The 21,546-nt window shown below is 42.9% G+C and overlaps 1 protein-coding gene across 4 annotated transcripts in view; it reads right to left on the bottom strand.

The window, feature by feature from the left end:
• NRP1 (neuropilin 1) overlaps positions 1 to 21,138 on the bottom strand; it is a 113,751-nt gene extending 92,613 nt beyond the window's left edge. For all 4 annotated transcript variants that reach the window (XM_082297408.1, XM_082297409.1, XM_082297410.1 and 1 more), the window contains exons 1-3: positions 21,022 to 21,138; positions 20,370 to 20,828; positions 16,930 to 17,104 (exon numbers count right to left, since the gene is read on the bottom strand). In XM_082297408.1, the coding sequence (XP_082153534.1) occupies positions 16,930 to 17,104; positions 20,370 to 20,610 (416 nt within the window). In that variant the 5' untranslated portion in view covers positions 20,611 to 20,828; positions 21,022 to 21,138. The remainder of the gene's footprint in view (positions 1 to 16,929; positions 17,105 to 20,369; positions 20,829 to 21,021) is intronic.
• Between the last annotated feature and the right edge of the window lie 408 nt (positions 21,139 to 21,546).

Genomic DNA, 21,546 nt, shown 5'->3' with positions numbered 1-21,546 from the left:
GTGCTGCAGTCAGGCCAAAGTAGCACAGTGTGCTTCCACTGGCTTGGACTCACCAGGGTGCTGAAGTGGTTGCACACGTAAGCAGGGAGGATGTCAGGCATTCCCAGAGGAGCACGTTCTTTGCAGGCATTAAAGGAAGCTGAAACCCAGGAGTTGGCCCACAAACCACGTGTTCCTGCTGTTTGTGGCCTGCAAAATGCAATGAAGCACTCCCAGACAATTGAGGTACAGATGTGGGCACTCTGGTACATGAGACAAGACTCCAGAATCAGCCTAGCAGCTACAGAAATGTTTAAAGTCTGATTTACTGCAAATTGGCTGTTGTTTGGCTGTTGCGTGTGATCAAAATGGGTCATCCTTGCCAAAGGAGGCAAATGCAATTCTGTCAAATAGCATATAAGTGCTTCCTTTGCTAAGTGGAAACAATTGCTTCTCCTCACTTTGCAGACTCCTCTTGATATTTCCTTAGGTGGCACTGACATAGTTCACAGATCAAACATGCCAGTGCTGCTAATATTAAAGAAATAATTGGAACAAAATGTAGGAATGTTGAGTTTTTTTCCCACAGTAAAATTTTAACTTCTTCTACAAAGAAATATGCAATAATGTTACCATCTGTGTTGCTCTATTCAGGCCCTACCCTCATTGCATCTAGGAGAGTGTTCCCATGCTGAAACGCTGCATCATTATTAGCAACTACTAACATAGCTCCGTTATTGGCAATGGGATGTCTACAGCCAGTTTGCATCGTCTGTGCTGCTCTTATTTATTTTGGAGAAACAATGAACATAAAATGTCTCTGTGGGACGCTGACATGGTTTGTACAAAGGCAGATGTCTGTTGCAATCTCGGAGGTGGACAGGGAGGAGGTGTCCAAGGGAACTGCTGAGGCACTGAAAGATACTTTCATCAGTGTTTCCTTTGGAAAAGGCTGCTCAAAAAAATGCTAGGGGAAAGGTGGGAGGGAGGCAAAGAGGAGAGGGAAGGAGAGAGGCAAAAAAGACAAAGATGAAAAGTATTTTTCTTACTGTAGTCAGCTCAGAAGCTTTTTTGACAGATAATTGCTAATTATTTGAGAGAGATGGGCATTTTTCTGCAGGTAACTGTCTCTCATACCTTAAAACCCTGTAGAGCTAGTCTGGAATAGCCTTTAACACTTACTTTAAAAAATCCTAAAGACCAGCAGACAGCAAATGGTCTATTTAACACCTGGGAAAAGCAGATACATTGCAAGAAAATATTAATCTCATTTCAAAAACAGATGATTCAAGAACATATTTTTAGAGTGCCTTTTAACTTAGATGCCAATTCAGTTTTCTGGTTACTGGGTCAGGGTGCTTAATGGCTGCATCAGACACGGGATGATGCATGAGCGAAGTCCCCGGCTCAATGGCTAGGGAATGAGATCTGCTCTAACGTCTGAGTGCACAGTTGTGACTGCTTCTCTTCAGAATTTGCCAAGAATGCACATTAAAAGAGGCTGCAGGGTAAAAAACTACAGCTGCCTGACAGACAGGCAGCAGCCTCATTTTGCACAACTCTTGTCTGTACTCTGCTGAAATAAAAACAACAGGCTGATTCATAACTTCTAAATTATCCATGCAACAAAAGTGGATTTTTCCCTGCTATAATGAGAATATAGGAGCCTCCTTCCTCAGCACCATGCTGGGGAAATGGTCTATCTGCCCCCTCACTGCAGCTGGTCCAGACCATACACACTACAATGTTTTAACAACTCATTTGCTAAAAGCTTTTCCATTGAGTGTACTTGATGCAATCCTTATAAGAAAGCCCATTTTTGATCCCGTTCTCCAGATCTCAGTCTTGGTTCCAGATAATTTGGGAGGGTTTGCCATGCTGGCTGCAGCCATGACCGCATGCTCTTGCCATGGGTGGAGGCACAGTGGTGATTCCTCAGGACAGGGTGGAAATTGTCAGACAGCTGCGGCCTTGATGAACTTCGGGAAAAACTTGCCTGCACCTGGACCAAAGCTGGCTATTTTGGTCCTAAGTCCTGCCTTCCCCAAGCCTTAACACTGAGGTGGCTCATCTTCATACTCTTTCTTTTAAAAAGTCTTTTCTGGGCTTGCTGAGGGGACAGACCATGACCCAGCAGGGCCCTGCAACCACCGTGCAGGGATGTGCTTGTGGCCCTACCCCTCAGCCCTCTTCCCAGGGAAGGTCAACCCTACATGATACTTTCATGTATTTTGAAAAACAGAAGGGAACCTTCTTTTCAATAAAAACATATGATCTAAAATTTTAAAATTAATAAGCAGAGCTAGTGACAAACTAAGTATTTACTTAAGCAGAAAGGCTGGGATAGTCAGGGAAATAAAGGTTCTGAAACACCATAACTAGATCTTCTTTGGTTTTATGGAAACAAACATTTGGTTTACATGGATTGCTTCATTTTATTTTTCACATTATATAAAATGCAATTTCTCTGATTAGTAAATTGGATGAGGTGGTTTCCTAGCTCCTTCCAACCCAAATGTTCCTATGACAGACTGAAACAAACCTAATACAACTCAGTAAAATTTTATTTTCATATAAGACTAAAAAAAACCCCAACAAATTGAAAAGATGCTTCACCATTTTCTCATCAAAATATGAATAAAATTCATGACAAAAATTGAATTGAATGCCTCCACTTTGGTTTGTGGGGGAAGAAAACTGGACAGCTGGAATTTAAGACATTCCAGAGTCAGACAATGGACTTTGCCAGGTTTATACAGTACATGTTTACAATACAACTTCCTAATATGATTTAAACTAGTTTTTATCCCATGATAAAGGTATTTTTACAAGTCTTCAACTGTTAGCAATTCTTGCAACTGTGTTGCATTTTTCAGTGCAGTTTCCCCCCAGTCAAAACCAGCCAGTCATCTAAATAACACTTTCTCTGATGGAACTCATCTGGAAAACTCTTGTAGTAATTTCCTGCCAAAAGCTATCTAAGATCATACTTAACTAAAAAAGCATTTTCCCTCTAGGTTCCTTAGTGGCAATACAGCAAAAAAGGTGTTCCTTGGGATACAATAAATAAGCACATGCATGCATAGATGTGCAGATGTCTGAGATTTCCCCAGCACAGAAACATGCAGTTAAGGTTACAGCAGTGACAGTTCCATTATAAACCCATTTTCACATGTTTGGAGCTTTCTGAGCTGTACTATTTTGTCACTGAGGTTTACATTTGGTCCCTTAATATGTGTTTGTTTTTTTTTTTTTTTTGAGGCTTCACAAAGCCTATTAATCCATTTTTGAGTTACCAGAGGGTAAAGAAATGCTTTTCTCACCTCTTGGATTCTTGTAGCCCTGCTATGGCATTGATTTTTGAACAGAAGTCTCTGCAGAGTTTAATAGCAATCAGCAGCCTGATGTGCCTTAATGACTTCCTCTGTGCATTCAAAAAATGGCAAAACTTGACAAGTTGAAACCTTCCAAGGGGCCAGTGCTCACTGAGTAATAGCTCCCAGGCCAGTTTGGGATCATTATTGTAAAGTAATAACAGAATAAAGACATTAAGATTTTCTTGAGTTTATAAAAACGTTTCAAAAATTAGTTTTGTCTTCATAACAGCCCCTGAGTTTAGAGCTATGCATCCAGTTCTCAGCTTGTGCACTTCAGATTAGACCCACTGCAGTTATTGTAACTGCAGCAGGGAAGGATCCAAACCATTAAGGAAACACAAAGTAGTTGGCCACAACTTCATTTACTTCACTAGAAACATGCAGAAAAAGAAATTGTATAGTTAAGTGAAGGATGGGCCCCTTAATGTCAATGTTAGCTACTGTGCACTGTATTTCTGTGTAATATCTGAATGACAACAATCCCCTGCAAACATAAGCCTGCACAACGCATAAAAGAACGTGGCATAAGCAAGTTTCTTCTGTGTCAGTCCACTTCATTTATCTACAGCAGGACTGGCGGAGGCCAGCTGTGGGACGGGGAATGGATCCTGGATCAGCCAGTGTGATCTCTGTCCCAACCATGCCAGCAATTCGCAGATCAGCTTCTTCCTTTGCCAAAAGTCATGTCCTGATGTTTAAAGGCTTTCAATCAAATTTCTTCTCATTGGTGTAAGTTGGCTTTGAAGCCAAGCAAATATGCAGCCACGATAATGATTCGACTCCTAATGCTATTTTATGTCTTCTCAGAGAAAAGGATGGTAAACTCAGAAGTATTTTTTTTCTTGGATGAATTTTGATTTCTGAAAATTTTGATCATACAGTGAGGAGTGAAGAAACATAGTCATGCAGTGAAATCAATATAAATTAATACTTCCATTTCCTTTTGATTCTATTTTTCTTCTATAGATCTTCCCTTCAGTGGGAGTTTCAGGAAGTTGTGACTTTAGGAAGAATCTGACATTACCAGCCCTCATTATTATTTGCATGACTAGCATGAAATTTGGTTGCATATTTTAAAGCATCAGCTGTTGATATCATGGTATTACCAAACTTATCATTTACAGCAGAGGAAAGCCCCCAAAATACACTTGATAAAAAATGAAACAGAAATCAGCAATCATTTTTGAGATACAAGGACTTTTATAAAGTTACACAATTTTTTGAGGCCTGACTTATAATGCCCAAAATTTGGAGTGGATAAAATTGAGAAAGAAAACTGCTGTGTTTTACTGAGGAGAATGTGAGTTTTGACATGGCCTGTAGAGAGGAGATAGGGAAGGACAGGGCATCAGGTGGAACAAGAAAACCAAAAAGCAGCCTAAAATGTTCTGAAAGGAGGTGAAGAAACAAGGCAGATGGCCCAGCACAGTACTCCACTCATTACATGTACTCTAACAACAGAAAATGGTTTTGGGATGTTTTTTGGCTTTGTTTGTGGTTGGTTGTTTTTTGATTTTATTTCATTATTGTTCTAGCAGCACAAATACCTTTGAATAGTGTGCTTTGGAAGGAAAATAATGTCTAAACTTAGAAAAATCCTACAAGAGATACTGGCATCACTAAAGTGCTCTTCAAAAAAGGGTTTTCTGGGGCCTAAAATAATTTTTTTCAGTTCAAGCAAGACTGGGGAGAAATTTTGTCATTGATTTGGAGGAAGCCAGAGTTTCACTCTATGTGCAAGAATGGGGAATGCTCCCCCCACAACAGACAGAACAGGTCCAAAATCTTTTGTGTCATCTGCTTCCATCCAGTAACAGCTTTATAGAAGTAAGTTAAGAATGAATAACTTAACAGCTGCCCAAGGCGGCTCTAAAGTGCTGCTTTCCCCAGCTGCACATGAGAAGACAGCCATTAGTGCTGCTGCTGCGAGGTTCACTGCTCCTTTGGGGACTCTGCATTTGCAGAATGGCCTGGTTTTGTACTGGCAATACGCACACATCTGAAATTGCTTGCATTTGGATGGTGTTTGGTGCACAGTTTTGAGTTAGTGCCATGTCTGTTATAGATTCTCCTCATCATGGATAATGTGTCTCTTGTGAGCATGAGTCCTATTCTTTATTTTTGTTTGGATAACACTTCTCTCTGAACGTCAGAAGATTGCCACATGCATTTTTGCATAGCATTATATTCTTAAAAAAAAATTAACAGCTAGAAGATGAACAACACAAAACAATGGCAAATCACTATTATACTTCTCTACATTTCCACCAGGCAGTCTCTGAGGGTTTTGCAAACGCTAATAAGCACATCCTCAGATATTTGAAAACCAGAAAAATATTATGCTCTTTAAGGAAACAGAGGCACAAAGACGACGATTGACTGTCCCAAGATCAAGTAGGAGAGAGTTAGCACTATAAGGAGTCACAGTACCACAGCACCCAATCCTGTGTATTTCTTTAAAGATGTTAGTGGGAAGAGAGTTTTGTACACATACAGAATTACTTTGGTCTTTATTCCATCTCCTTTTAAGAAGCTCCTACCCATTCTGCGTAAGTATTAAAGTGCAATCCTGATGAATGGCAAAACTTTAACTGACTTCACTCTGAGTTAACATTTGTTCAGCTACAATACTGACCTTTCTTCTGAGAATTTCTAGGGAGATGTGCAAGTGTAGAGTCAGCTCCTCACTCAGCTGATATAAATCACTGGGGTTCCACTAAGTTCAGTAGAATGATCTTTAAACAAATTGAATCTTTCTCCAAATTAGGAATATGGTCCATGAAAAACAGCTTTCTTTCTTTACATATTTAAATCAAAATTATCTGGTATCTTTCAGATGAGAAAGAGGTGAAGCTGGGATGTTGAAAGGAAGGATTTATTTTCTTTTCTATGCTGAGCATATGGGGACATGCAAAAGTTACCTGGTGATCAGATACTTATTTTCAGAGTACTCAGAGTTTGATTTCAGAGCATCAGATGAGCTGTGGTTACACCTATGAGTATTTTTTTACTTTGTAATTTCAGGTATGGGGGAGGAATAACTAAGAAACTTACATGTCATTTAGAAGATCACAGGGTGAGAGTGTGCATATGGATAATTTCCATGGAGCAAGTGAGGTGCTTGAAGGTCACACCACAGTAATTTATGCAGCTGCCTAGTAACACAAGTTCAAAAAAAAACCTTCCTGGAAAGCATAAGCTGCAGCAGGCAGAGGAACTGCTTAGCTTAGACACTTTGGCTAAGCTTTTGTTTGAAGAATAAAGGCTGGGAGAAAATGGCTGTGTCAGGAAGGCCCTCAATATGCACACCTACGTCTATATTGCAATCCGCAACTTGCAATCAGAAGGCAATCCAATTAACTTTTGCTGACAAATTCAGCTAATACAATATCCCAAATCCCCTGCTAGCATTTGTGACTAGTTATGTCACACAGATGTAAGTCTATACATTATTTTTACAGGCACTCTAGCTTTACCAGTTTAGAAACCTTTCTAAACAGTACAGTCTTGGCTACAAACTGCTGACATTAGCAAGGTTTATTCTGCAAAAGTACTGACATTAGACGTACTTATACTAGAATATATCTATCCCCCAGTGCATGCTGAATTGTTTCAACTATACACAAACAAAACCTTAACTGAAATCATTCAATTGGTGCAAAAATCAGTGCATAAAGACTAGGCTTAGAAGTCAAATATTAAAATTTCAAGGAGTACATGGATACAGTTAGTTTAAAAGTGTAAAAATGTGCAAAGTATGAATGTAATAGCCAGTAGAAGGAGTCTAATTGGCAAATGTGAGACTGGTTCTTGGAGGTAAGTTTTAAGTTTAGTTTGGGGGAGAACTACTTGTGTGGGAAAGGATGAACAGCACTGGTTTCTTGAATAATGACTTACTAGAATGAGAAGAATGAGAAGCAATTTGGGCACTATTAGCTACCCTGCTCAACAGTAATAAGGAGCTTGAAAATTATGTCAGAGAAATGAGATAAAGATGGCTATTATACAGTTGGAAGGCCTTCATCTAGTGTAGCTGTGGAGAATAAATGAAAATGGAAACCAGTAAGGAACATAATACGATCTACTTATGGTATTTTGTGTTTGAGCTATTAGCAGGTGCAGCTGTACTGGCATCAGTGGAGCTGTCTTCACTTGCTTCACAGCTCTATGTAGTCCTGTATCTATTTTATATACCTACATTATATAGTTTATGTGCTATTAGAACACATAGGAAAACTTTCGAAATTCATTAGAGCATTCGACTATGTGGAGTGGTTAAAATGTGTACCTGATTTAACTGCTTGCCATCTGGAACATGAGGAGATGAACCTAAACTGTGTGCTGTAATGCATGTAAAGAAGTTTTGGATTTAGGCCCAGATATGAATATACAAATAGATAAAGTTTACAGAACTGTGACACAAAGTCCCAGGGGTTTTCTGGGAATGTCAAAAACCACTCAGCAATCAGAACATATGCCTTCCATGTTAATATATCTTATGCCTCTGTCTCCAAAACAGATTATGGAGATGACTTTGAAACACGAAAAAAAGTTTTTATTTAAGAGCTACCTTCGCATATTTTTCTAGACTTAGCTAAAGCTACTCAAATGAAGCGACAGCCTAGGATTTCCTCTAAGAAGGGCTTTTAGCATGAGGGATGTAAGCCTCTCATTTTGCATCTGGCAAAGCGGTGTGATCTGTGGAAATAGGCAGCATAGCCTGCATTTCTGCATGGTGATCAAGCTAAACCTTTTCTAAATTGCTGATCTGCGTCCCTTGTTACAGATGAATACATTAGAAGAAAGTCAGTAGAAGTTGTCTGGCTTAATGACAGATTGGCAAAAGAAGGCAAACTTTGATTCTTACTCATGCACTTAGCAACTTGTCCCAAACATTCACGACTAAGAGCTAAGGGCTGGAGAAGAACTGATAACCTATTTATGGTGACCTATGAAGTATGAGGCTGAATCTTGTACTGTACTGTAAATTACTCTCCAAACATCTGAAAACCACTGTTATAAAAAGCAATTATTAATTTGTGTAGTGCCAGAAATATATGTCCTACTCATCAGCCCTGCTCAAGTGAGTCTGTTGTTTTAGTTGACTTCAGTGTGACTGTTTATGTGAATGAGCAAAACTTTGGCTTTGAGGGAGCATTTCTCAAAGCTCGAGGCAGAATAATCACTCCGGTGAGAACAGACCTCTAGTTTTCTCTAGGTTACCAACTTTGAATTAATAAGGAGTGTTGTAAGAAGGAAAAAAAAAGAAAAAGGACTACCAGTATCTTTTTTTCAAAGAATGGCATGGCCTCAGCACAGGGCTGAGCTGTGAGGTCAGTCCTGCCCTGTCTGCAGTGGGGTGCTCCAATCCCATTCCCACACCACAGTTCTGATGGGCTGTGTCTTCATGTGGGGGCACAGAGCAGCCCAGAGCACAAATGTGCAACGGGGCCCAAGTGCTGGGAGGGTAGGGAAGGGATTAACCCAGGCACTCACTCAGCGTGAGGCACAGCCCATCTGTATTTAGGGGAGGCATGGGACATGTGGCCACTGCAACTCCACATCAGGGTGGAACGCAGCAGACAACTGCCCAGTTTCTCCTGAACAACAGCTGGTTATAGTGCTTCTGGGATGTACATAGTTTCTTCTGGAAGAAATCATCACATTAAATGGGTGTCTCTTCCACATATGGAGATATTTTCTCAATGGTCCTTTTGAGCCATCTAAATTCTTCATTTTATAGCATTACGTAAAATACTTGTAATGATATTAACCTGCAAGATGAGTCTAAATATGCACAATCTGTTCCTGTTTAAATAAATTATTATAAAGTTCACATAGATCATAACCAGCTCTGTGGATCACAGAGTTTCACAGTACCTTATGTGTGAGAAACAATCAGAAATTTGATTTCTGAGGTTACATTTTTAAAAACCTTTGATATTGCCCATGAAAATCAATTTCCTCCATGGAAGTTTAGGACTTGGGAAGGGGGTTATTCTCATATTTTTGTGAATTCCTGCAGAAAAGCAAATGACCTATGCTCCCAAAAAGTTGGCAGGTGACTTATTAAACTTCTCTCAAATCTCCTTCAGGAAGTTCATTAAAAGTCTATTTGAAAATGGCCAGGTGCTTGCTTCCCACAGTGCAAGAGGGAAATCTGTCACCCTGTTTAAAAAATTGTTTGGTTACTCGGGATAAAGAAATAATCATTATACCAAGCTGTGTGGTTTTATGATGGAAAACTGTGGCTTGGTGAGAAAAGTACCAAGGTCAATGCAATGAAAAACCCACAGTGAACTCAGACATGATTTCCGAAGTCAGTGGTGGATAGAGGACAGGAGAACAAAGTCTTTCCTGTGGTTCACTTGAAAACAATTTTTAAGATTCTGGATAAAAATAACCCTCTAGCTTGACAGAGTTTTTAGCTTGAAAAAAATGTCATAAGAAAAGATTTCTAAAATTTTTTGTAGGATTGCTAAGGCTGACAAAATTACCTTGTTTGACACTGGATTCTGTCCTAAAATACTACGGCCAAGTCAACTAACAGGAAAATAGCAGGGCTAAGCCTTTTTCATTCTTTATTCTGCCAAACCACTGCCTCTTGCAATCAGGATTGATTACAAACACCCAATTAAGAGGCATTTGGAACATGATCTGAACACTAATCCTGTCTCTTTTTCTCTTTATACCTAATTATCAACCTTAAGATGGGTATTAGCGCTTTAATTAGTAGATTTATTTTAGGAACTTCTACATAAACTAAGAAATCGATAACACAGATATAAATACGTGTAGATATGCAGAGTCCTAAAGAGGTGCACGTAACATGTGCCTATATCCAAGCAGTTTGGTGTGATATATAAATCTAGACATATACATGTGAGTGCATGTATATCCAGTTTTCAACATAATTTCATTCTTTGGAAATACTACAAAAGAAAATAATTTAATTTGGTTTCTCATCAGCTGCATAAAAATCTCTATATCAATTATCAAATTATGATCCAATGTTAAAGCTTGCAATAAACTATAACTAAGAAACTAAGAAACTAACAGAAACACATAGGGTTTTTTTTCAATTAGATTAGCACGGGAGAGGAGGGTGGAGAGAAGAGCACTATGGGATTGGCTGAAAACATATTGAGAGTTTCATGTGGCTAATTCCAACAACTCTGGGTTTCAATTTAGAAAGGACTTAGACCTTTGTTCTGAATTTGTTTATCTCTGTCCACAGAAAGGATGAAGGATTAGGCTTAAGGGAATCCATATTTGACCCTCAAATTTTTCCTGTCTGAAGGGCATCTGGTTGTAGCACATCTAGACAGAATTCTACTCACAGTTAACTGTTCAGGTTAATAGAAACATCCATATATGACTGGTTTTATAGCTCTATAATGCTACTGTATGGAGACCCTAGTCAAGACAGGGAATGCTCCCATACACAGAGTGCAACACTGGGCTCTGCTTCCAGCCCCTCAGCCCTGAACATGGGCTAGCACAGTCTCCCTAGCTATGACCAGGCAGTTTGGTCATGGATTTCCTAATACCTTTTCTGAGAAAACTCAAACTCAAACCACTACTCTAAAAGAACAAATTGTTAAAGAGTTTGACAATAGAGACTTTCACAAGAGTTAACTTCTTGGATAAAAACCAAAGGAATTCTTTCATTACACTCTAATCAGAAAAACAATATAATTTCCAACTTCTTTCAACTCTCATTTAGTCCCAAAAGCACAATAAAATAACAGTATCTTTAGATAGTTGCATCTGTGTGTGCAAATACTTGTGGAATCTTGTGGCAAAGAGAACATTATATATACTTTCATAATGCAGAACCTTTAAGTTAAGGAAGAGCTTTTGGGTTACAACAAGTGTTTTCTGCTTCCATGATCCTGCACAGGCTCTGGACTGATTCCTTTCCTTGACAGAAACCTTTCCTGCAGCCTTATGGAGGGTACCAAACAGCAGTGGTCATCGGAAGAGCTGTCTGGGTCTAGCTAAGTGCTCCCTGAGAAAGCCTTTCACGTGCTTTATATAAAGCAGAGAAATTCCCTCAAAGTGCATGCAGAAACATGAGATACCACATGGCCCCCAAACCCACTGCAACAACTCATCTCAAACTAAGCCAAAACCGCTTGTTTCTTGTTTTAGGAACAGAATGAAGGATAGCCCCCTTCACCCATTTAGTACTTCCAATTAATCTCTTGGTAACCCCAAACAGCTCTTGAGGGAGACAAAAGGGGTACGATGCTGCCTCTTCAGCCCAGGTATGGCCTTCCCTGCACGTTGGTGCCCACATCCCTCTCTGGCTTTGACAGAGACATGTCCAGCCCATTGCCCACCTCTGCCCAGGCAGTGCAGCCCACGGTGGAGTGACTGCACATGCATGGGCTGGATGGGTTAGTTAATGAAGCTCAGAGCAAGCAGGGGAGGGTGGAAATCCTTCCAGCTGCCCTCAGCAGTGAGGAGGGGGCATTTCCACCTCTCCTGGATACCTTGTCCTGCTGAAACCCACTAAAGAGCCAGTGCTGATGCTTTGCTGATGGAGCCGAGACAATAAAGCGGTATTTCTGTTGGAAAGCTCAGAGGCCTTGGCTCCCCTTCCACAAACCTGAGTGACTGTTCCTGTGCTGCTCTGCTGCTCACCCTGCCTTGTCAGCTGCAGGCACTCTCTGCCTGCTGAGCCCCACAGTGGCCGGGCAGAGGGAATTAGGAAGCTCTGACTGACATTTGCTATCCGAACAACTGATACAGTCATTAACCATCCTACAGGGCCTGTGCTGAACCCTTCCCCGCAGTCATCAAGAATGATGGGAGACAGCTCTGTGGGAGTGGAGGGCAAAGTTCTCACTGCTTCCATAGGCAGTAGAGCTGCACTGGGCCCAGACTGCCCCTTCCCCTGAGATGTCCTTGGGGCAGTTTGTGGGAAGCAGCTCAGAACTGTCTAGGCTTCAGGTGCAGCTGGGGCAGTCGGAGCAGCTGTTTTGTGCAGCTGATGGCAGGACCCTTCTGACAGGCTCAGTGGGCAGCTCAGCAGGATCCTTCATGGGTGGTGCTGCAGGTGGGCAGCAAGGACATAGGCACTCTTACTCCCATCGGCTCAGCCCAAAGGGCTTGAACGGCCCCTGCACAAAAGGGACAAACATGAGGCACAAGGTCTGCACAAAGCAGACCTTGCTGCATGGAAGAACAGGAACCAGGATTTAGACAAAAGCAAATGAAAGCTTAAACTATGCAGAAACGAAAGGAAGGCTGAGCCATGACTTCACTTGCTCCTGTTTATTTTACCAGCCTGAGTTTGTTATACCTACAGATTTGTAGCATAAATCCACTGACATTATTTAGAAATAAAATGTATGGATGAATTTCTAACATCATTAAGGTCTATGGGAGTTATGTGAAGCTATGTGAAGTTATGTGAAGACTCTGTAGGTCTGAATACCTTTGCTTTCTTCCTTACTCAAGGACCTGGAGGAGCCATTTTCTTCTATATAAACAACCATAGATATGTTTTGCTCTGTATTCTATAGCTGACCACAATTTCTATAAAGCTCTACTCTCATCCATGTAACTAATCCCTAGTAAATGCAATATGAAGAGTAATTATCTGTGACATCTCGCCTGTAACTTGAATGTTTCCAAAATGGGCAATTTTTCCATTCTGAGTGATTTGACAGCATTGTTGTACACAATCCACAAGTGTTAAGCAAGGATGATACTTATTTTCTACATCTATAAATGATAGCCATTAAAACAATAGTGCTGTGTGGCATATCTATGAAAACCTTGTAAAACAATACAGTCAAGTCTGACAACAAAGTTAATAATTTGTCAGTAAGGAAACCACTATTGGGCTTTCTCTAGCCAACCCTCCACCTTTCTTAAGCCCTTTTCTTCTGAAGCTTCACATTCATTTTCTTAATGTTTTTAACCTAGTGTCTGTGAAATTTTTATTGCTCCCTAGATAATGACATCTGATCTGAATGTAACCACACACCTCTTTGCTCAGCAACATTTGTCACAAACCATTATAAATTATCATGCTGATAGTGTACATTGCTGGGAAACCGGAAAAGTTCCATAAATTCAAAGTACTGTATCAGTGACATTCTTGTTTATTATCTAGGTATAAAGTTTTACTAGATTCAAGATGGCTACATTTACACAGTAGGATACTTCAGCAACACGAGACTTGTACAGCTTGCACCAAGTGCTGAAAAGCATTTACCACATGCAACAAACACTGGAGCGTTTTAACTAATATGTGGCCATATGTTTTGTCTCTTCTATTCATTTTAACCATGCTCCTGACTCCAAAAATGCATGCTTATTATTGGGACTTGCTTGAGAAAAGGCAAAACAGCAAACAAAAACTACTTTTCTCTTAAAGCACAACCATAATTTCTGTTTCTTGGCTTCCTGAAGAGGAGGCATAACACTCATTAAAGTTAAATGTTAAAAGAGACTATGTATTTTTTCATTATATATGTCCTTGATAACAATCTGTGGTCGACATGTTTGTACACTTCTTGTCGAAACCCAGTATTTCCATAATGCTGGTACAGTAGTTCCGTCTAGAAGACTTTTTATTAGGTGAACCTAGCTTGTGTGAACATATTTTTAATTATTTGTGTATCTTTATTCTCCAAAACTGTAAAAGCTGAGTCCTTCAGAATGCCTCCAGAGAAAAAGGAATTTTCACCATGTTTACTTGAAATTTAGAACAACTCAAATGGTCCTGATTGTCAGAAAAATATACATATATGAATTTTATTAGCAGTCATTTGAGAAATACTTATTCATTAAAGCACAGCATAATAAGTAGGTAAATCAAGGGCATATTCTTAAATTAATTCCAAACCCTAACATACAAAGAGACTAACTGGGAACAACTTCAGTAACAGCTAATGCTTAAATGTGCTGCTTTTGATTCTCCTCAGAGAATCAACCTTTCACCAGTTTTACATTTCAATACATCTAGACCTCTGTATAGAGAAATATTTTTTAAAGTTAGGTAAAGCCTCTCGATTTTCTTGTTGGCACTATGAAACAAGAAGGTAACCTTTCCAAAGCCACAGTGTTTCCCTTCCTGGGCTCAGGGGTCCTTGTTATTAAAGTTGTTTTCAATGCTAACTAAGGTCCAAGATGCAATGAACAGCATTATAAAGAGGATTTTGGGAGCTAGGCCAGCAAGCTAATCTTCTCTAGTCTACTCTAATTGTATGGGACATTTTTTGTTCCCAGACATGAATTCCCTTATCTCTCATTTTCTATCTGCATTTCATATTTAAGTGGTTATTAATTTCCAGTGCTAAACCTTTCAATAAACTAGAGTGTAACCTAAATTACACATTTCTAGATTGCAGACTGAGTTTCTAATACACTAAGCATATTAGAAAAACAAAATATACTTAGCTGGAAAACAAAATAATCTTGTGATAGGTTTATTGCATTAATCGCCTGTTGTATTCAATATTCAGTACAAGGAATGTGAATTTTGCAAGCAGATGCTGAAATTTCAGACAACGGAGATTGTTGACAAATTCCTGTCGCTGAAATAATTTTTCTGTTGTTCTGGTCCTTAGTTGTTTTTTGTGGGTTTTTTTTCCACTAATACAATCCCTCTCAAGTTAAAAAGAGCAATTTTCAGTATAAATGAAGTAGCAGCTGAGTAATTTAGCAAAGCCTAGAAAATTAGCATTTCAGCACAGACAAATAATGGTAAAGTCATCACCACCACACACTGCAAAGACAATGCAAACAACCCTGTTGAGAGACTTCCTTCCACCCACTACCATCTCATTACTGCTTTGGGCTCCGTTTCAGGGGAAGAAATAATGCAGTGGGGAGAGTGGACAATGAACACTGAGAAGGAAGCAGCACAGGGAGGGAGTCAATCCTTTCCCTGGACCCAGTTCAGCTCAGTCTAGCACTGTTTAACACAACACTGTGCCACAAAGATTACTTGTTCTTCAAATAATTGTATGCTGTACACCATTTTACTGCTGCCAAAGACCATGTTGGTTTTACAGAGTTGGAAAAACATGCATTCTAGCAAGGGAGGAAGAAGATTTGACACTGAAATATGTTTGATTTAATTTCCTAATTTATATCTAAGAGACAAAGAGTGACAAATATTTTAAAGCATTAGCAGCGTTCCACAGAATGAAAGCAAAACCTGTATTAAGAAGACACAGGGAAGTGACTCATTGCCTGAGTACAAGACATTAAAAATTAAAGAATGGGAAGTCAGTGTGTGAACATATGGTGTGAATACGAGCTGCAGCTCCAACACCACAGTAAAAACTCATTTTTGCAAAGAGTCAGTTTAGTTTTATGAGCACAGGGTTTTTCTGCATTATCACTCAACTATGGCACTGAAATGCTGATCTATAAGTGCTTATAAAATACCACAAAAAGGCAACTAAGCACCACAGTGCATCATTAAAAAACTTCATTTCAAGAGAAAACAATAATTGTGGTCTAAGTAATCAATTTATTAAATAATAGGACAAAGATGTGAATGGCAAAAATTAAGTGCTTGAGTACAGGCTCTCTTTCCCTAAGTCCAACACTCTAATCTCATGGTCTATCACAATGACTTATGATAAACTGAGCATCATTTTATGGCACCAAATCCTGTATACTCCCATGAAATACCAAACACCACCAGCTATTGAGTTTAATCTTTCTGACATGCAGAGAAAATCTTGACTGGTAACATTAATGAACAGCAACTCTCTTGCAGTTATCAGAAGGGGATAAAAAATTATGATACACAAGAAATATTTCAATAACTATGATACTCCAGAAATACTTAAATAATGAATCACGAAAATATTTTCTTCGTGAAACAAGCAGGCTGAATTCAGAGTACATGTTGAAGAGGGGAATGATCTTCCACGTGTTGCCTTGTGCAAGCTGTGAGATTTACAGATTTGGGGAAAAGTGGAGAACAGCTTCTGGGAGGTTCTGATTCCCCTTCTCACTTCTGGAACGAGCGGTCAAAGGGAATGCGAGGACAGGGGACAAAGGGAGCCTCAGCTCCCTCCTTCCTCCTCTCACAGCACTACAGGAGAGCAGGAGGAGGGGAAAGAAAAGCTACTGGCTATAAATCAGCAGCAAAGGGAGAAAGAAGGAAATATGACTATCAGTCCTCCACTCCACTGCCCCTTGAAGGGTGACAGTAAATGCCAGACTAACTCTGCGTTAAGAAGATTTGGCAATTTATAAATGGCCTGTCTCTTCCATGGGCTGTTTGTAGTCGTGGGGGTATAAACGGAAAAGGAGCTCCTTTCTCAAACTCAAACAAGAGACTTAAAAAAGCAAGCGGGCCAACAAACGGTGCCTCACCACAACCGCACCCGCACTCCGCGCATCACCACCGCCACCCGCTCGCAGCGCACCGGGCGGACGCAGCTTACAAACCTCAGAGAGCCGTAAAGATATTTTTAACCCGCACACCCCCGCGTCCCTCCCCGCTCGCCCCCGGCCCGGGGCGCGCCCCGCCGAGCGCCCGCGGTGGCCGGCAGGTGTCGCCGTGGCGCTCCGCAGCGCCGGACTCACTCACTTGCAGTCGCGGTCCTCCAGGTCGAAGTGCGGGTTGAAGTTGATCATGATGCGCTGGTAGGGCTCCGGCGCCTGGATCAGCCACTCGCACTTCTGGCTGGGGTGGTAGGACTGCGGGTAGCCGGGAGAGGTGAGGTACCCGGGGCTTAAAATTTTGATCGTGTCTCCACACTTATCTGCGGGGGAAGCAAGCACATGGGCAGGTCTCAGTGCCCCCGGCAAGCATCCGGGCGCAGCCCGCAGCAGCGGACCCCGCCGACTGCCGTGGGAATGCTGCGAGACCGCAGCCTTCTTCAGGCAAACTTATGCTGCATACTTCTGCTTTTAAAGACATCTCTGCTACTTCCTACCGAAGGGAAGAGGACTCCCTCTCCGTCCCCCATCTTTAAATCCGGTGGCTGGACAGGCAGCAGGTAGCAGAAGCACCCCATTCCTAAGCCGTCCCCCTTTTAAAAGCCCTCCGCTCCAACAGTGCCCCTTACAGTGTTAAAACCTTGCACCTTCATAACAGCGTTAATGTCGGCTAAGAAGGGTACCTGCGACACAATAAACTCCAAAAACTATAATCTTCATAAGTATGAAGTTTTAAGAAAAGCTGGGAGGAGATGTTAAGGAATGCCTTTTGACACCCTGCCCAGCTATGGGATAAGCCTGGTCTGTGTCACCAGCCACTGGGATTATCTTGGTGGATCCAAGCTCATTCGCAGGAGACCCTCCCTTTGTTTTATCAGTCCATAAATCTAGGCAGGTTGAAACTATCTGTGCTCCTCAAACTCAGGGCAGCAGAGAACAAAGCAGCTCTAGTGAAGCAGAAATCATCCACTATTTACTCTTTCAAGGAAGTTTGTTCATGCTTGGAGACTGCATCAAAGTAATGGAGCAGAACAACATCCCTTCCTCTTCCCTTCATTCCTTCCTCCCCTGAACAACAACAAAGATTTATTCTAACAGCAAAATAGTTGCAAAAGTTTCTAGAATCACAAAGTGTGACTGTGAAATGTGGAAAGGCTGCATCTTGCTCCTTTGGTCAGCATTGTCAGGGTTGCATTTTAAGGTTTATAGGAAAAGTAAAAAGGGACAAAAAGTCCAACCTACACGGCCACTCACTTCACCGTCCAGTGCAGTGCTATCACTTTTTTGACTACTATGGATTCCCTTCTGTGGGCCTTCAGGGAGGAAAAAACTTTCTCCACGCATTGGTTGTTTAATTTTGAGCAATAAAACATGACAGTAAACTATGGACAGGAAGAATGTCCCCTCTAAAGCAAGACTATATATCACTACATCTCAATAATGGTATATACAGGCTGCAGTGCTCTATCTAATACATTCCCTGTGAAAGCAAAATGGCAATCCTTGCTCACAGCATGAATTTATAAATATACAGGATTTTATTGTAGGAAAAACAGGTCAAATGGAAATGAATGAGGAAGCGCACATCAAAAATGCATAAAGCAACACTCTTTATAGAAATTATTTGCCATAAATTAGGAGGGAAGGGGTTGATAGGTACTCAGATGTATGGTCAAAACCCAGATACTGCTAAGCACATAGCTGGGAAAGGCTATCTTATTATATTTCCGCTGTGCCTTTACAAAACAGGCTGTTTTCCTCTGACCAGAACAAAAGGCATTGCTGCTCAAAGCTCAAAAGCTGTCAGTGGTGATCTTGCTAATCCGCTGTCTGGGGCTCTCAGGGAATCTTGCCTTTTCCTCTCTGTGTAAGCATACTCAGAAAGTGATCTTGTCTCATTAAGCCCACTCCAGCCCTGCAAACAACATGGCAGAGTCTGGCATCTGTTAAATGCCTGAAATAAAGCAGTGCTGCTTCTAGTCACTTGACAGAGTCACTTCAGAGGACGTTGAGGTGGACTCACTACCACCAGCGCTCCTTAATCTGCGACTTCTGGGAAAATGACAGTGTAATAAGATAATGCGGTCTGCTAGACTCCTTGGCTCTGTGCAATCTCTCTCACACTTGATTAAGAAGAGCAGTTTCTAATGACTTTGGACCATTAGTTCCAAATAAGGTTAATGAATTAATTTAGTGGACACTAATACTGCATGTAGGTGAAGGTGGCATTAGTAGGTCTGGTAGGTTATAGAGGAGGTTAATGGCCTTGGTGACTCCAGCAGGACCACCACATTAAACATTGGTGGTGGAGGCTTCTGCCCAGCAACTCGCTCTTCTCCCCTTCTTTTAACAGGGAGAAAAGATCAACAAGAGCTTGGGGGTGGCCCCATTCTGTCCCTCAGAGGTACACAGTGGCACTGTGGGTCTGTGTGGGAGGCAGCTGCCCACACCCTGAGCTGGGCTAGGGGGATGAGCAAAGTGCATCTCTCAGAGCATCTCCACACCAGGCTTGGTGCACCTCTCTAGCACCTTTGCTCCTGTGCCACAGCATTGGAGGAGGAAGCTCATCCTGAATAAACTAAGCAGCCTCCTCAAAACATATTGGGAAAGAGATTAACTTCCATCATAAAACACGCGATTTTAATACTCTTGCTTGACACTCCAGTTGCGGTCCCTTATTAAAACAATATACCAGTGTAAGTGGAGTGTGCCCTCCTCTTTTAATTACTTTGATTGAAAACCCAGTCAGGCAAAAGTAAATATTTGATAATTAGTTAATAATAATTGCTCAGGATTTGTCAGGAAAGGAAGACTCACATGAGCTGTTTCATGTGCAAGAGCTAAATGTCAAGCAGTCCCACAATTAGACCATCTTTTAAAAATGCATCATGCTCACTGCAATATTCACAGTGCCCTGGCATTGTTCGGGGAAGGAGGAGCACGCTGCTTTTAATTAGTTGTGTTTTCAAGGTCTGCCTGACAGTAAACTAGCCACACCACTCCTTTCTTATGGGATTTCTCCTCTTGGAAGGGAGTCTTGAGCCTTCACAGGGAAGCTCAGCTCCCCTCTTGGCACAGTGTAAGTTGCACGTAAACTGCAGACTTGGGAAACGGGTACTCTAGACAGTTCTCTGTGTGAAGACTATTCGCAGGTACACACACAGCTAGTAGGAGGCACGATCAAAAATTTTACGCTTTGGGAAAGAGAAAGGGCGGGCGGGGAAGAGAGCCTTCCCTTTAAAGTGTTCATTATCTTTCAGATATCGGAGGAGGGACATTTAATTGCCTATGGGACGGGACATTATTAAGATAATTGGCTGTCCTGATCAAGTGAGAATGAGCAGCCTGCTTTATACAATAACCCGAAAGAGCAGAAAATAAAGTCGGAAGGCAATGTCAGGGCGGGCGGTCCTCAGGCGGGGACTGCGCCGCATCCCTCCTCCGCCAGAAAGTTCCCCCCAGCCGGCTTTATATCGGTGCCGGTCCCACGGCCCGCCGGGCCCCACCGCCCGCCTCCCGTGCCGGCAGCCCCGGAACCCGGCCCCGCAGCTGCCCTAGCCGAGACCCGACGTCCCCCGTGTCACTCACCGCTCCGCAGAGCCCTGGCGAGGGTGAAGGTGAGGGCTGCACAGTGCAGGAGAAGTCCCCAATCCATTTTCCCTTCCGACAGCAGCGAAAGGAGGAAAAAAATAAAAATGCCCTCCACGGACAACTCTTCCTTAAATCTCCAGCCGGAGCGAGGAGCAGAAAGCACGGTCCGCAGGGGCAGTCCCGGGGGCAGAAGGAGGCTGGCTTCTCTCTGTGCCTCAAGCCGCCCGCATCCTGTCATTTAGCTCCGGCTCCCTCTCCCTTTCCCCACACTTGTTCCTTCTCCAGGCGCCGCTGCCCCTGCCATTCCCAGCGAGACTAGAAAGCCAAATGAAAACGAGGGAAAAAAAAAAAACAAAAACAAAAACAAAACCAAAACCCAACAAACACACAAACAAGACAGACAAAAAATCCTGGCGGCTGCCGGCACCTCGGGAGCGCTCTGCTGGGCGGGTTGCTCTGCGGAGGGGAGATAAGGAAGGGAAAGCGGCCGTGAGCGGAGACCAGCCGGGCGCCGGAGTTTAGCAAACTGCGTCCCGCCCGCCTGCCCCGCTCTCCAGCGGCCGCGGCTCCCGCGGGGCCGGAGCCCTGGAGCCCCGGGGCGGCGGTGCCCGGCGGTGCCCGGCGGTGCCCGGCGGTGCCCCGCACTCACCTGCCCCGGCGGGAGGCGAGCGAGCGCGCTGCCGCCGCAGGGACTCCCGGCCGGCCGGGGAAGTGGGAAGCGCCCGGGCGGCTCCTGCTCGCAGCCTGAGGAAGAGGAGCGCAACTCAGCGGCAATAAGAGAGGCCGAGGAACCGCCGTCTCCCAAGCCCCAGTCCCCTCCCCCTCCCCGCCCTCCTCCTTCTTCTCCTCCTCCTCTTCAGCCCCCCAAGACATCGTCAGCGCGGAAGAACGAACAAACAAACACGGCAAGCCCCAGTTCTGGCAGTCAGCCGAGGCGGGGACTCGCGAGGGGCAGAGGGGGGCGAGAGGCGGCGGCCCCCGCCACTGCAGGTAGAGCCGATGCAGGCGGCGGCACCACCTGCGCCCGCCGCCCCGTGGGCTCCTGCGCGGCCCCGCGCAGCCCTGCCCGCCCTGCCCTGCCGTGTCCTGCCGTGCCCTGCCCGGCCGCCCCCGTCGCCCCGGCCCCCCACGCAGACACGCACACACACACGCATCCCTGCCCACCTCCCGGCTC

Source organism: Coloeus monedula (assembly GCF_965178545.1).
Source record: "Coloeus monedula genome assembly, chromosome: 1".
In the NCBI taxonomy this organism is placed as follows: Eukaryota; Metazoa; Chordata; class Aves; order Passeriformes; family Corvidae; genus Coloeus; species Coloeus monedula.
The sequence above is the reverse complement of the archived record's forward strand: the minus strand, read 5'-3'. Positions and strand labels throughout refer to the sequence as shown.